The 17014-nt window shown below is 36.9% G+C and overlaps 1 protein-coding gene across 9 annotated transcripts in view; it reads left to right on the forward strand.

Moving 5' to 3' along the window:
* Positions 1 to 17014, forward strand: part of RHOT1 (ras homolog family member T1) — a 63082-nt gene that overhangs the window by 11954 nt on the left and 34114 nt on the right. For all 9 annotated transcript variants that reach the window (XM_079905797.1, XM_079905800.1, XM_079905801.1 and 6 more), the window contains exons 3-8: positions 1652 to 1733; positions 3966 to 4009; positions 4308 to 4361; positions 4517 to 4569; positions 10334 to 10442; positions 10741 to 10842. In XM_079905797.1, the coding sequence (XP_079761923.1) occupies positions 1652 to 1733; positions 3966 to 4009; positions 4308 to 4361; positions 4517 to 4569; positions 10334 to 10442; positions 10741 to 10842 (444 nt within the window). The remainder of the gene's footprint in view (positions 1 to 1651; positions 1734 to 3965; positions 4010 to 4307; positions 4362 to 4516; positions 4570 to 10333; positions 10443 to 10740; positions 10843 to 17014) is intronic.

Genomic DNA, 17014 nt, shown 5'->3' on the forward strand with positions numbered 1-17014 from the left:
TGCAAAAGGGATGAAAATTATTTCTTTTTATTTTCTTTCTTCACATGGTAGGTATTATTAGTGCCACGGTTTACATTTATCATTTCTTTACTCTTGTTTAATTAGGAATATCTGTTCAATTTTGCTGTTTAGAGAGGAATTTGATGTATTACGTGGTAGTTATTTCAAAAATTACAACTGCCATGTGACCACTCATTGTTTACTTTTTTTTTTTTTAATTTATTTTTATTTTTGGCTGCCTTGGGTCTTTGTTGCTGTGTGCGGGCTTTCTCTGGTTGTGGCGAGCGGGGGCTACTCTTCATTGCGGTTCGCGGGCTTCTCATTGGGTGGCTTCTCTGGTTTCAGAGCATGGGCTCTAGGCACGCAGGCTTCAGTAGTTGTGGAACTCGGGCTCAGTAGTTGTGGCTCGCGGGCTCTAGAGCGTAGGTTCAGTAGTTGCAGCACATGGGCTTAGTTGCTCCACGGCATGTGGGATCTTCCCAGATCAGGGCTCGAACCTGTGTCCCCTGCACTGGCAGGCGGATTCTTAACCACTGCGCCACCAGAGAAGTCCCACTCATTGTTTCTTTTGCTTTTTTTTTCTCTTAAATAAGATAGTTAAATAAATCATAGCTTAATTTGTAAAATGGAGTGTACTTTCATATGTGGTGTGTGGAATCAGTAACGTTAATTAGGATCACTCAGGTTATAATACCTAAAAGTTTTCTATGATAGTTTAATTTAGTTTAAATTGTCTTTTTATTTTATTTATTTTGTTTTTATTTTTTTCTTTAATTCTTTTATAAGTTTATTTATTTATTTATTTATATTTTTGGCTGTGTTGGGTCTTTGTTGCTGCGCGCAGGCTTTTCTCTAGTTGCGGCCAATGGGGGCTACTCTTTGTTGTGATGCGTGGGTTTCTCATTGTGGTGGCTTCTCTTGTTGTGGAGCACAGGCTCTAGGCACGCGGGCTTCAGCAGTTGTGGCACGCAGGCTCAGTAGTTGTGGCTAACGGGTTCTAGAGCTCAGGCTCAGTAGTTGTGGTGCACGGGCTAAGTTGTTCCATGGCATGTGGGATCTTCCCAGACCAAGGCTTGAACCTGTGTCCCCTGCATTGGCAGGCGGATTCTTAACCACTGCGCCACCGAGGAAGTCCAGAATTGTCATTTTAGCATAGTCCTTTTGGGCGTGGATAAGGAGTTTTTCTAAGTAATAGGGTCATTAAGCATAAGGCTTGTGTAGCCAGTTATCTTCTAGAAGAAATGATTTTGATAATTTATTAATTTATTTGAGGATTATTTTAGATTAACATAGGTCTTCATTTGCAGAGTATCTTAAGCCTTCAACAAAATAGAATGAAAACTACATTTAAAAAATCTAATTTTTAAACACCAAATTAATTTAGGAGCTGAAGTATCCTTAATATGTCCTGTGCCCACATAGGTATAAATGTGCATGTATTTTTTAAAAACGTGTTTTATCATATAGTTTTCATATATATTTGCATCTGTGGTAAAGCATAAAAATAAGCATTTAAAAGTACAATAAATACTTGTAAAGATAAGTATTGGCAAAAGGGGCTAATATATGGATAAATTTACATAATCTGTTAACAAGTTTGATTGATAATATTCAAAGGTTTTTCCTTTTTTATATTTGTTTGCAAATGAAGGTTCCTCCCCGGGCAGAAGAAATCACCATTCCAGCTGACGTCACCCCTGAGAGAGTTCCAACGCACATTGTAGATTACTCAGGTAGTGAATGTCTTCTTGTAGGTGAAGCTGTAGAGTTAATTTAATAGTCCTTAAAAAGGTACTTAAATGAGCTTTAAAAAATGTTTTAAGAGGGGTGTTCCTTTTCTCTAGCAGTAAATGATCATTTACTATTTTTGTGTTACCCCACACCCCACGAAAAGCAGTTCTCTGTCCCTAATTTACCAAGTTGGATTCTGTAATAACGAAAAAGAAGGAGGGATGGCAAATGACCAGACAAATGATACCCTCCTTGAATTTGCATGTTTGCAGAGAGAAGTTCTGTGTTAATTTTGTTATCAGACATTCAGGCATGCTCTGATGATGTAGAAAGCGTTCTAATTTGAAAAATTTTTGAGTTCTAAATTTGTTTTTTAATTTGTCAGACTTTGTCCTTAAAAAAAAAAAGCTAAAACAGTTATCATCTTGCTTACAGTATATGATAATGGAAGCACATCTATATTGCCTTTAATAATGTAAAGTTTTTCTACACACTACTACTTTACTTTTTAGTCATTAAATTATTTTACTTTGTTCTGGGACTTCTTTTGGAAAGAAAGGGAAGTTGTAACAGGTGTACCACTCTGATGAGAGATGTTGATACTGGGGGAAGCTATATATGAAGGCAGGAGGTATATGGGAAATCTCTGTACCTTCCACTCAGTTTTGCTGTGAACCTAAAACTGCTCTAAAAAATGAAATCTATTTTTTAAAATGGGTATAACTACATTAGTAATACTTTGTTTTGCTGAGCTGGTATTCCATATATTCCAAAAGTGAAATACTTTGCAGTCTGATACATATGACTGTTGAACACTTAAAATGTGTCTGGTCTAAATTGAAATGTGCTCTAAGTATAAAATATAAGTGGATTTAGAAAATGAAAAAAGGAATGTACGATATCTCATTAATAATTTTTCTATTGATTACATATTGAAATTTTAATATTTTTGTTATTTTGGGTTAAATTAAAAAGTCATTTTACCTGTTCCTTTTTACTTTGTTTAAGGTGACTACTAGAAAATTAAAAATTTCATGTATGGCTTGTATCATATTTCTGTTGGACAGCACTGTACTAGAAGCTGAGGGGAGTTGGATGTTTTCTGCTACAATCAGTCTCATAACTAGCTTTATTTACAGAATTATTCTTTTTCAATATGTGTAGCCACATACTTAGATTCACTTTAGTATTAGAATTGAGGCCTTAACACGTTGATTACTCAACATTTGAGAAGATATTTAAAATATGGCCAATTTTTTAGCATAAATTGAAATACCATGTACTCATTTGTGATATTAGTTTGTATGTCAGAAATAACATGCATTTTGGGGGGAAACAGTTAACGTAAAGTGATCTAAATTAATATGTCAATAATTGCTTTGGTCTTCATTTGTTTACTTCTCCATTCTAGCTATATGTTGCACCTATCCCCTGCACCTGTGGGATTATAGGCATATCCACCCATTGAGATCCGTTCTAGCCAGAGATATGGGCCAGTGAGGGAATTTTTTTTTTTTTTTAATTTATTTTGGCTGCTCCGGGTCTTAGTTGTGGCACTTGGGATCTTAGTTGTGGCACTTGGGATCTTTTAGTTGAGGCATGAGGGCTTCTTAGTTGCGGCACGTGAACTCTTAGTTGGGGCATGCATGTGGGATCTAGTTCCCCATCCAGGGATCGAACCTGGGCCCCCTGCATTGGGAGTGCTGACTCTTACTCAGTGGACGACCAGGGAAGTCCCCAGGGAATTCTTGACTCATTATCATGGTCCAGTTTTGCTTCTGAGGCCTGGTTAATATTACTTCTATCTGCTGTCTAGATCTTAAGCTTATATTGCCCAGATTCTCACCTGGCTTTTTGACCCTGTGTGTATAGACTCTTTGGGCTTCTGACTCTCACTTGGGTTTCTGATCTCTTTTCCCAGTCCCTTCTCAACTCTAGATCAGATGCCGGCCCAGATTTATCACACAATGCCTTCTGCTCTTCCTTGCCTGAGTTATCTTCATGTAGACTTGTCTCTCAGTGCCAGCCAGCTTCCTTATCATAGTTCAACTCTGTTTTCTCTGGCTTGCCCTTGTCTTTGCCACTTGTCTGGCACTACACCATGTAAATGACATGAGGGGTGAGGGATGTTTTGTGGGATGTTAGATGGGTGTCATATGGATTTTAGCTTGGCCATTTGTTTTTATGAAAGTGTTTAAAATATGAAAAGAAATTTTTGACTTTGTCATTTGTAGAAGCAGAACAGAGTGATGAACAACTTCATCAAGAAATATCACAGGTAAGTTAAAAAAAAATAGTTCTAGGTTTTCTTGTGGGAAAGCAGTGATGATCCTGTATCTACCATTTCATTCTCTCACTTACCAAGAGGACTTTTTCAGTTCTTTATTGTTACTGCTGACCTTGAGAATGTATTTTTGCTGTAAATCCTTTGGAACCTTTTCCTCTTAGAGGCATGCTAAGTGTTTTAGTTTTCCAATTTTGTTCTTTCTTTGGCCCAAATATATTAGCTAGTTGGTAATTAAATGCTACTTTTGTGTTATTTTAAAATGACATCAATTTGTTAATTTTTCTTGTAGGCTAACGTTATCTGCATAGTTTATGCTGTTAACAACAAGCATTCTATTGATAAGGTATGAATGTATGACATTTTTTCACTATATTTTGTTAAATTTCAGTGGGGGCACTTTTAAAATTGATCCTCAATTTAGAATTTTAGGGGTCAAGGTAGAGTATTTTTCAAAGAAGATCCTCATCATGGCTTACTTCTTGTTAATTTTCATTTTAGGTAACAAGTCGATGGATTCCTCTCATAAATGAAAGAACAGACAAAGACAGCAGGTAGTTTTTTTCTCTCAAACTTCGTATATTGAAAATTTTCAAACTTAGAGGAAAGTTGCAAGAAATAGTACAATGAACATCTGTAAACTATTCACTTAGATCCACTAGTTAACAGTTTGCCATATGTGCTTTATCTATAGGTCTGTCTGTTTACACACTCACACCTTTTTTGGGAGGAATTATTCGAGGCAGCGCATATATTTGAGAGCAAAGCAGAAAATAGAGCTCTGGTATTATAATGTGCCCTCTCTCTTGAGTTGCCCTTTTGAGGATTGGCAATACCCTAAGTCATTGATTGCTCACCATGTGGTATATGTAAGAGCACAGGACTTGGAGGAAAATGAGTGACCTTGGAAATCTGGCTTGGCCTCTTATGAGCTCTAAAACTTCATTGAGCCTTAGTTTCCTCATCTGTAAGTGGGTAATACTTCTCTTGGCTACATGTGGTTATTTTGAGAATCCAGTGAAATATAATGCATGTATAAGTGCTTTATAAGTTCTCTAAAAATCTTTATGGAGATCTTCATTTAGGAATTCATGCAGGGAGATTTCTTTGAAATTCTTTGGAAGATATATGTATGATAGGGAAAAAGCAAATTCTGTTTTTTTCTAAGCAGATTGGTGGTCCTAGGTATAAATGTTTTGAGCTTTAAATGGAAACAAAACATTCTTGTGGTATTGTTTAATTGAACATGTTATTTGTGAAGCATTTGAGTCTTTTTCAAAAAAATTTTTATTGAGATATAATTGACATGAAATTATGTTGGTTTCAGGTGTATAACATCATGATTCAGTATTTGTATATGTTGTGAAATGGTCACCACAATAAGTCTAGTTACTATCTGTCATCATACACAGTTAACTTTTAAATTTTTTTTTTTTTTTTTTTTTTGTGGTACGCGGGCCTCTCACTGTTGTGGCCTCTCCCGTTGCGGAGCACAGGCTCCGGACGCACAGGCTCAGTGGCCATGGCTCATGGGCCCAGCCACTCCGTGGCATGTGGGATCCTCCCGGACCGGGGCACGAACCTGTGTCCCCTGCGTTGGCAGGCGGACTCCCAACCACTGCGCCACCAGGGAAGCTCCCACAGTTAACTTTTAGTATTTACTCTCTTGGCTACTTTCAAGTATGCTCCACAATATTATTGACTATAGTCACCATGGTGAGCTTTACATCCCTGTGGCTTATTCATCTTATAACTGAAAGTTTGTACCTCTTGACCCCCTTCACCTGTTTCACCGACTCCCACCTCCCACCCACTTCTCTGGGAAGCACCATTCTGTTCTCTGTATCTATGATTTTGGTTTTTTTTTAGATTCCACATATAAGTGAAATCATACAGTATTTGTTTTTCTCTGTCTGACCTAACTGTGCTTAGCCTAATTCCCTCAAGGTCCATCCATATTGTTGAAAACGGCAAGATTCCATTCTTTTTTATTGCTGAATAATATTCCATTGTATATATATTCACATCTTCTTTATCTGTTTATCCATTGATGGACACCTAGGTTGTTTCCTTATCTTGGCTATTGTAAATAGTGCTGTAAATGAACATGGGGTACATATATCTTTTCAAATTAGTGTTTTTGTTTTCTCTAGATAAATACCCAGAAATGGAATTGATGGATTGTGTGGTAGTTCTATTTTTAATGTTTTGAGGACCCTCCATAGTGATTGCACCAATTTACATTCCTACCAAGAGTGCACAGAGGTATATGAGGGTTCCGTTTTCTCCACATCCTCACCAACACTTCTTATTTCTTATCTTTTTGATAATAGCCATTTTACCAGGTATGAGGTGATATGTCATTGTAGTTTTGATTTGCATTCCCCTGATGATTAGTGATGTTGAGCATCTTTTCAGGTGCCTTTTGGCCATCTGTATGACATTTTTGGGGAAAAATCTGTATTCAGATCCTCTGCCCATTTTTAAATCAGATTTTTGGGGTTTTTTTTGCTGTTGAGTTTTATGAGTTCTTTGTATAATTTGGATATTAAATTCTTATCTGATATATGATTTGCAAATAATTTTCCCCCATTCAGTAAGTTGTCTTTTAATTTTGTAGATGATTTCATTTGCTGTGTAGAAATAGAAATTTTTAGTTTGATATAGTCCCACTTGTTTATTTTTGCTCTTGTTGCCAGATCCAAAAATTCATCACCAAGACCAATGTCAAGTAACTTATGCCTGTATTTTCTTCTTGAAGTTTTATGGTTTCAGGTCTTACATTCAGGTCTTTGATCAAAATGGTCTTACATCCATTTTGAGTTAGTTTTTGTGTATGGTGTAAGATAGTGGTCTAGTTTCATCCTTTTGCATGGGGCTGTCCACTTTTCCCAATACCATTTGTGGAAGAGACCATCCTTTCCCTATTATATATTCCTGCCTCCTTTGTCATAAATTAATTGACCATATTGTTTGGGTTCCATTGATCTATGTATTTGTTTTAATGCGAATACCATACTGTTTTGATTACTATAGCTTTGTTACGTAGTTTGAAATCAGGGCACATGGTGCCTACAGATTTTTTGTTCTTTTTCAAAATTGCTTTGGCTATTCAGGGTCTTTTGTAGTTTCATCCAATAGGATTATTTGATGTATTTCTGTGAAAAATGTCATTGGAATTTTGATAAGGATTGCATTGAATCTGTATATTGCTTTGGGTAATATGGATATTTTCACAATATTAATTCTTCCAGTCCATGAGCACAGAATATTTTTCTGTTTCTTTGTGTCTTCTTCAGTTTCTTTCATCAATAACATACAGTTTTCAGTGTACAAGTCTTTGACCTCCTTGGTTAAATTTATTCCTAGGTATTTCATTCTTTTTGATGCAATTGTAAATGGGATTGTTTTCCTAATTTCTCTTTCTCATAGTTTGTTGTTAGTGTATAGAAATGCAACCAAACTTTGTGTATTGATTTTGTACCCCACCACTTTACTGAATTTGTCTGTTAGTTGTAACAGTTTTTTGGTGAAGTCTTTAGGGTTTTCTATATATAAAATCATGTCCTCTGCAAATAGTGACAGTTTTAGGTGCCTTTTATTTCTTTTTCTTGCCTGATTTTTCTGGCAAGTACTTCCAATATTTTGTTGAAAAAAAGTGGGGAGAGTGGGCATTCTTGTCTTGTTCTTTGAGTCTTTTTAAATGTTAGGAAAACCAGGCTAATATCTATATATTATTCACATCTGGCCCTTTACTTCATTTTTTAGATTTCTTTTTTAGTTGGGCATTTTCATGCCTTGAAACTCTAAAGATCTGTTTCTAAACAGATGAACATGGTGACTCACCCTCTCACGTATTTACTTTGTGACTGAGATGGCATTGTATGTGCTACATCTTGCATCTCTGATGGCTTCTCTTTATCATTGTTTTATCATTAGCATTGTTTTAAAGTCACTTTGTAGTGACTTACTGACAAAGCTGAAAGGAGCTCTCTAGAGCTATACTGTCCGAGGCAGTAGCTTCTAGTCAGTTGTGGCAATTTAAGTAAAATGAAATAAAACGAAAAATTCAGTTTCTTGGACACAGCCACATTTCAAGTGCTTGATAGCCACTTGTGGCTAGAGGTTACAGGAATGGACAGTACAGGTAAAGATCATTTCTGTCATCACAGAAGGTTGTATTGGACAGGACTGCCTTGGAGGAAACGATGCCTGTATGCTCCTGACACTTGTTTTTCTTGCTGATTACTTGAACTGTTTCCAGGAGGGACTCTTCAGAGGAGTCAGTTTTGCCAGGATCTATCAAGCACTAGCTTGAACAACTGAATTTTTAAAATGGGCTCTACTATGACAGTTTCCTAAACTGCTCTTTAGAAACTAGCTGGCTAGTCTTGTGGCCCTTTTAGTATGCCATCTGAAAGTGGCTTTCAGTATTTGGAGATCTCTAATTGCGCTTTCTCAGGGGTGGCTATACTTTTACCCCTCCCTGAATCATGTGAGCATATTTATTTCTCTTGTGGTTGATTTCTTCCAAGGTGATCTATTTCTTTAGTGTATGGACTTCACATTTTCCCAATACCCTCTTTCGTGGGCCTCATACCTTAAGTTTATATTTGTTACACATATGTTCTTAGGACTTCCTTGTACCATTATCACAGTGCTCCTTAGTCAGATGTGCCCATCACTGTCGCCTGAAGTACTTTAGAACAATATAGATGCCTTTGCTCCACCCTTTGAGTTTTAGAATCAGTAGGTTTGGAGTAGGGCTTGGACATGTGTATTTTTTTTTTAAGATCCATAAATTATTCAGAGCCACGTTTGGTTGTAAAGCACCACATTTTTGGAAACCCTTCTGGCTCTATTAACAATCTATATTTGGGTTATGAAGTGGGCCAGTCCTTTTACACATAATAACCACACTAGGTGGTTAAATAAATGCTTGCAAGTATTTCTTTTGCAATCTGGAGTTCCAGCAAGATGATTTGCTTTCCCTTTAAGCTCTCTTGTGGGATGTACAAATAATTGTTCTACACTGGGCTAGTACTCCTTGGTAATCCCCATTCAGATTTCTGATAAGCCTGTCAGATTTAATTTGTTTAAAACAAAATCCTTAATTCCCTGCCTACTCCCCACTGCCGCCCCCCCCCCCAGATTTCTAAGTCTTTTCTGTCTCAGAAGCTCTATGCATTTTGTCCAGACAAAGAATCTGTTTACTTTTCTTGATTTCTGTTTTCCTTCAATCTCCATATCTAATCTACCCATTGCTCCTGTTTGTTCTACTTCTAAAATATATCTCAAATCTGAATATTTCCTCTTCACCTTCATTGCCCTAATCCAAGATATCACATAAAAAAACTTTTTTATTATTGAAAAAAAATCAGACATATACAGAAGTAGAGAGAATAGTATAACGAATCCCTCTGGATCAGTCATCCAGCTTCAGTAATTAACAACTCATAGCCAGTGTTGTTTCATTTATTACCCCTCCCCTTGGGATCATTTTGAACAAATCAGATATCATATTGTACTGTAAATATTTCAGTATGTATCTCTCAAAGATAACAAATGACTGCATTTTAAAATATCATTTGGATCATATCATTCATCTACTTATAACCCTTCTGTGGCTTCCCTTTTTACACTTAAAATAAACCACACACTCTTTACTGCAGCTGTAATTCCTTTTGTGTCTGGCCTTTGCTCCTCTCTCCAACTCCATTTCATACCTCTTCCCCTTGGACCAGTACTCTTCAGCCACTCTGGCATTTTTCTGTTCTTTGGACTCATGGGAATGTTTTTTCAGTTTGGGGCTTTTGCACATGCTGTCCCTTCTTCCCAGCCAGCTCTTTCTTGGATTTTCACATAACAGATTCCATTTCATCCTTTACTCCTTGGCTCAAATGCCACCTTGTCAGAGAGATTTTTCCCTGATTACCATGTGGAGTTAGCCCCCTCCCATTACTTTATCCCATATCCCCCTGTTTATTTCCTTCATTGCACTTAACAGAATTGGAAAGTGTCTTGTTTGTTTATTTGCTTATTGTCCATTTCCTGATTTTCACTATGAGAGTGAGCAGAGACCTTTTCTGTCTTGTGTCTGTAATGCTTAGAACATTCCCTGGCTTATAATAGGAACTCAGTAAATATTTGCTGATTATGAACATGCTTTCCAGGGTGCTTGGGCTGACTAAGATAGAGGGTTCATATTGAGGAGATTAAGTAAATCTTATTAGTTAGACTAGGTTACAATGTACATTAAAATATAAATCTAACGTCTTTTGCCTTCCTTATTATTACAATGTGCCCTGTTTATTTCAGGCTGCCTTTGATATTGGTTGGGAACAAATCTGATCTGGTGGAATACAGTAGTATGGAGACCATCCTTCCTATTATGAACCAGTACACAGAAATAGAAACCTGTGTGGAGGTATGCCTTATCATTGGATTTTGAAATTTATAGTTGGTGAGTTCTCACTAAATTGAGGTTCAGAATAGGAGGGAGGGAAGGTGTGGGGTGGAATAAATTTGTTTGTGAAGTCTTGTAAACCAAATAAAACAGAGAACTTGGAGATGGCCTCTGAACTCTTTGTAAACAGTCATATTGTGTTATCCACTAAGAAAAATGCACTTTTTTTCAGTTTCTTCAAGGAATGTTGATAGTTTAAAAAATATTTTTAGCTCTCATAATTGCTTTCAGAGTGAAAAATTTTAAACTTTCTTTTCAGTGTTCAGCAAAAAATCTGAAGAACATATCGGAGCTCTTCTATTATGCACAGAAAGCTGTTCTTCATCCTACAGGGCCCCTGTACTGCCCAGAGGAGAAAGAGGTAAACCCTCCATCCCATCAGGCTGTGTTAGTAGGGGCTGGAATGTGTAGGTAGTAACTCCGTTATGAAAACGATTTTTAGTAACTCTGAAGTATTCATCTAAACTGCTAAATTTAAAATTTATTGCTTACTATACTGTTATATTTTCTAGGTACTTTTCTTCAAAGACATTCATGTTAAATAGTCAGAATAATATTCCAGATCAAATATTATTTCAGGAAGTGCCATTAAAACAAACAGAAGAATTGGCAATTGTAACAACAAAAAGTCCAAAGACTTAACTAATGGTCTACTTGCTTTGCTACAATTAAATCCACAAATCTGTGGGATGAATTGGGAGATTGGGATTGACATATATCCACTAATATGTATAAAATAGATAACTAATAAGGAAGTGCTGTATAAAAAATAAATAAATAAAATAATATTCAAATCAAAAAAAAATCCACAAACTTAAGAACACATACAAGCAAAAAACTTGTGTAATTATTTGAAATGGGTACAATATGTAATACAATTTGAATACTCCCTTTTGTTCCATAGCTTAGAAACACAGTAATTCCTTAATGAAATATTTAAAATTTAACAATATTTTACCGTAGACTTTTTTTTTTTTTTTTTTTTTTTTTGCGGTACACGGGCCTCTCACTGTTGTGGCCTCTCCTGTTCCAACGTCGTGCAGGCTCAGCGGCCATGGTTCACGGGCTTAGTTGCTCCGCAGTATGTGGGATCCTCCCGGACCGGGGCACGAACTCACGTCCCCTGCATCGGCAGGCGGACTCTCAACCACTGCGCCACCAGGGAAGCCCTACCATAGACTTTTAAAATTAATTTTTAAATTGAGATGTAACTCACATACCATAAAGTTCACCCTTTTGAAGTGTTCTCTTCAGTGATTTTTAATGTATTCACAAAATTGTGTGTCCATCCTCACTGTCTGACTCTAGAGCGTTTCAAAAGAAACCTTTTACCCACTAGCAGTCACTCCCATTCCCTCCTTCTTCCTTACCCCAGCTTTTGGCAACCAGTAATCTTCTTTCTGTCTCTATGGATTTGCATATTCTGGACACTTCATATAAATGGAATCATACAATATGTGGTCTTCTGTGTCTGGCTTCTTTTATTTATTTATTTATTTTTGGATTTTATTTTTTATACAGCAGGTTCTTATTAGTCATCCATTTTATACACATCAGTATGTACATGTCAATCCCAATCTCCCAATTCTTCCTACTACCACCCCCACCCCCACTTCCCCCCCTTGGTGTCCATACGTTTGTTGTCTACATCTGTGTCTCTATTTCTGCCCTGCAGACCAGTTCATCTGTACCATTTTTCTAGGTTCCACATGTATGCGTTAATATACGATATTTGTTTTTCTCTTTCTGACTTACTTCATTCTGTATGACAGTCTCTAGATCCATCCACATCTCTGCAAATGACCCAATTTCATTCCTTTTTATGGCTGAGTAATATTCCATTATATATATGTACCACATCTTCTGTATCCATTCTTCTGTCAATGGGCATTTAGGTTGCTTCCATGACCTGGCTATTGTAAATACTGCTGCAATGAACATTGGGGTCCATGTGTCTTTTTGAATTATGGTTTTCTCTGGGTATATGCCCAGTAGTGGGATTGCTGGGTCATATGGTAATTCTATTTTTAGTTTTTTAAGGAACCTCCATACTGTTCTCCATAGTGGCTGTATCAGTTTACATTCCCACCAACAGTGCAAGAGGGTTCCCTTTTCTCCACACCCTCTCCAGCATTTGTTGTTTGTAGATTTTCTGATGATGATGTCCATTCTAACTGGTGTGAGGTGATACCTCATAGTAGTTTTGATTTGCATTTCTCTAATAATTAGTGATGTTGAGCAGCTTTTCATGTGCTTCTTGGCCATCTGTATGTCTTCTTTGGAGAAATGTCTATTTAGGTCTTCTGCCCATTTTTGGATTGGGTTGTTTGTTTTTTTAATATTGAGCTGCATGAGCTGTTTATATATTTTGGAGATTAATCCTTTGTCAGTTGATTTGTTTGTAAATATTTTCTCCCATTCTGAGGGTTGTCCTTTTGTCTTGTTTGTAGTTTCCTTTGCTGTGCAAAAGCTTTTAAGTTTCATTAGGTCCCACTTGTTTATTTTTGTTTTTATTTCCATTACTCTAGGAGGTGGATCAAAAAAGATCTTGCTGTGATTTATGTCAAAGAGTGTTCTTCCTATGTTTTCCTCTAAGAGGTTTATAGTGTCTGGTCTTAACATTTAGGTCTCTAATCCATTTTGAGTTTATTTTTGTATATGGTGTTAGGGAGTGTTCTAATTTCATTCTTTTACATGTAGCTGTCCAGTTTTCCCAGGACCACTTATTGAAGAGACTGTCTCTTCTCCATTGTATATCCTTGCCTCCTTTGTCATAGATTAATTGACCATAGGTGCGTGGCTTTATCTCTGGGCTTTCTATCCTGTTACATTGATCTATATTTCTGTTCTTCTGCCAGTACCCTATTGTCTTGATTACTGTAGCTTTGTAGTGTAGTCTGAAGTCTGGGAGTCTGATTCCTCCAGCTCTTTTTTTTTTTTACCTCAAGACTACTTTGGATATTCGGGGTCTTTTGTGTCTCCATACAAATTTTAAGATTTTTTGTTCTAGTTCTGTACAAAATGCCACTGGTAATTTGATAGGGATTGCATTGAATCTGTAGATTGCTTTGGGTGGTATAGTCATTTTCGCAGTATTGATTCTTCCAATCCAAGAACATGATATATCTCTCCATCTGTTTGTGTCATCTTTGATGTCTTTCATCAGTGTCTTATAGTTTTCTGCATACAGATCTTTTACCTCCTTAGGTAGGTTTATTCCTAGGTATTTTATTCTTTTTGTTGCAATGGTGAATGGGATTGTTTCCTTAATTTCTTTTTCTGATCTTTCGTTGTTAGTGTATAGGAATGCAAGAGATTTCTGTGCATTAATTTTGTATCCTGCAACTTTACCAAATTCATTGATTAGCTCTAGTAGTTTTCTGGTGGCATCTTTAGGACTCTCTATGTATAGTATCATGTTATCTGCAAACAGTGACAGTTTTACTTCTTCTTTTCCAATTTGTTTCCTTGTATTTCTTTTTCTTCTCTGATTGCCGTGGCTAGGATTTCCGAAACTATGTTGAATAATAGTGGCGAGAGTGGACATCCTCGTTTTGTTCCTGATCTTAGAGGAAATGCTTTCAGTTTTTCACCACTGACAGTGATGTTTGCTGTGGGTTTGTCGTATATGGCCTTTATTATGTTGAGGTAGGTTCCCTGTGTGCCCACTTTTTGGACAGTTTTTATCATAAATGGGTGTTGAATTTTGTCAAAAGCTTTTTCTGCATCTATTGAGATGATCACATGGTTTTTATTCTTCAGTTTGTTAATATGGTGTATCACATTGATTGATTTGCGTATATTGAAGAATCCTTGCATCCCTGGGATAGATCCCACTTGATCGTGGTGTATGATCCTTTTAATGTGTTGATGGATTCTGTTTGCTACTATTTTGCTGAGGATTTTTGCATGTATATTTATCAGTGGTATTGGTCTGTAATTTTCTTTTTTTGTAGTATCTTTGTCTGGTTTTGGTATCAGGGTGATGGTGGCCTTATAGAATGAGTTTTGGAGTGTTCCTTCCTCTGTAATTTTTTGGAAGAGTTTGAGAAGGACGGGTGTTAGCTCTTCTCTACGTGTTTGATAGAATTCACCTGTGAAGCCACCTGGTCCTGGACTTTTGTTTGTTGGAAGATTTTTAATCACAGTTTCAATTTCATTACTTGTAATTGGTCTGTTCATATTTTCTATTTCTTCCTGGTTCAGTCTTGGAAGGTTATACCTTTCTAAGAATTGGTCCATTTCTTCCAGGTTGTCCATTTTATTGGCATAGAGTTGCTTGTAGTAGTCTCTTATGATGCTTTGTATTTCTCTGGTGTCCATTGTGACTTCTCCTTTTTCATTTCTTCTTTTTTTTTGCGGTACGCTGGCCTCTCACTGTTGTGGCCTCTCCCGTTGCGGAGCACAAGCTCCGGATGCGCAGACTCAGCAGCCATGGCTCACAGGCCTAGCTGCTCCGTGGCATGTGGGATCTTCCCGGACCAGGGCATGAACCCATGTCCCCTGCATTGGCAGGCGGACTCTCAACCACTGCGCCACCAGGGAAGTCCTCATTTCTGATTTTATTGATTTGAGTCCTCTCCTTCTTTTTCTTGATGAGTCTGGCTAAAGGTTTACCATTTTGTTTATCTTCTCAAAGAACCGGCTTTTAGTTTTATTGATCTTTGCTGTTGTTTCCTTTGTTTGCATTTCATTTATTTCTGCTCTGATCTTTATCATTTCTTTCCTTCTATTAACTTGGGGTTTTGTTTGTTTTTCTTTCTCTAGTTCCTTTAGGTGTAAGTTTAGATTGATTATTTGAGATTTTTCTTGTTTCCTGAGGTAGGCTTGTATTGCTATAAACTTCTCTCTTAGAACTGCTTTTGCTGCATCCCATAGGTTTTGGATCATCGTGTTTTCATTGTCATTTGTCTCTAGGTATTTTTTGATTTCCCCTTTGATTTCTTCAGTGATCTCTTGGTGGTTTAGTAACGTATTATTTAGCCTCCATGTGTTTGTGTTTTTTACGTTTTATTCCCTGCAATTGATTTCTAATCTCATAGCGTTGTGGTCAGAAAAGATGCTTTATATGATTTCAGTTTTCTTAAATTTACTGAGGCTTCATTTGTGACCCAAGATGTGATCTATCCTGGAGAATTTTCTGTGTGCACTTGAAAAGAAAGTGTAATCTGTGTTTTTGGATGGAATGTCCTATAAATATCAATTAAATCTATCTGGACTATTGTGTCATTTAAAGCTTGTGTTTCCTTATTAATTTTCTGTCTGGATGATCTGTCCATTGGCGTAAGTGAGGTTTAAAGTCCCCCACTGTTATTGTGTTAGTGTTGATTTCTTCTTTTACAGCTGTTAGCAGTTGCCTTATGTATTGAGGTGCTCCTATGTTGCGTGCGTATATATTTATAATTGTTATATCTTCTTCTTGGATTGATCCCTTTATCATTATGTAGTGTCCTTCCTTGTCTCTTGTAACATTCTTTATTTTAAAGTTTATTTTATCTGATATGAGTATTGCTACTCCAGCTTTCTTTTGATTTCCATTTGCATGGAATATCTTTTTCCATCCCCTCACTTTCAGTCTATATGTGTCCCTTGGTCTGAAGTGGGTCTCTGGTAGCCAGCATATATATGGGTCTTGTTTTTGTATTCATTCAGCGAGCCTGTGTGTTTTGGTTGGAGCATTTAATCCATTCACGTTTAAGGTAATTATCAATATGTATGTTCCTGTTACCGTTTTCTTAATTGTTATGGGTTTGTTTTTGTAGGTCCTTTTCTTGTGTTTCCTACCTAGAGAAGTTCCTTTAGCATTTGTTGCAGAGCTGGTTTGGTGGTGCTGAATTCTCTTAGCTTTTGCTTGTCTGTAAAGCTTTTGATTTCTCCATCGAATCTGAACGAGATCCTTGCTGGGTAGAGTAATCTTGGTTGTAGGTTCTTCCCTCATCACTTTAAATATATCGTGCCACTCCCTTCTGGCTTGTAATGTTTCTGCTGAGAAATCAGCTGTTAACCTTATGGGAGTTCCCTTGTATGTTATTTGTCATTTTTCCCTTGTTTTCAATAATTTTTCTTTGTCTTTAATTTTTGTCAATTTGGTTACTGTGTGTCTCGACATGTTTCTCCTTGGGTTTATCTTGCCTGGGACTCTCTGCGCTTCCTGGACTTGGGTGGCTATTTCTTTTCCCATGTTAGGGAAGTTTTTGACTATAATCTCTTCAAATATTTTCTCTGGTCCTTTCTCTCTCTCTCTTCTCCTTCTGGGACCCCTATAATGCGAATGTTGTTGTGTTTCATGTTGTCCCAGAAGTCTCTTAGGCTGTCTTCATTTCTTTTCATTCTTTTTTCTTTGTTCTGTTCCGCAGCAGTGAATTCCACCATTCTGTCTTCCAGGTCACTTATCCGTTCTTCTGCCTCAGTTATTCTGCTATTGATTCCTTCTAGTGTATTTTTCATTTCAGTTATTGTATTGTTCATCTCTGTTTGTTCATTCTTTAATTCTTCTAGGTGTTTGTTCTTTAATTCTTCCCAGTCTTTGTTAA

This window comes from Stenella coeruleoalba (genome assembly GCF_951394435.1).
Source record: "Stenella coeruleoalba genome assembly, chromosome: 19".
NCBI lineage: Eukaryota > Metazoa > Chordata > Mammalia > Artiodactyla > Delphinidae > Stenella > Stenella coeruleoalba.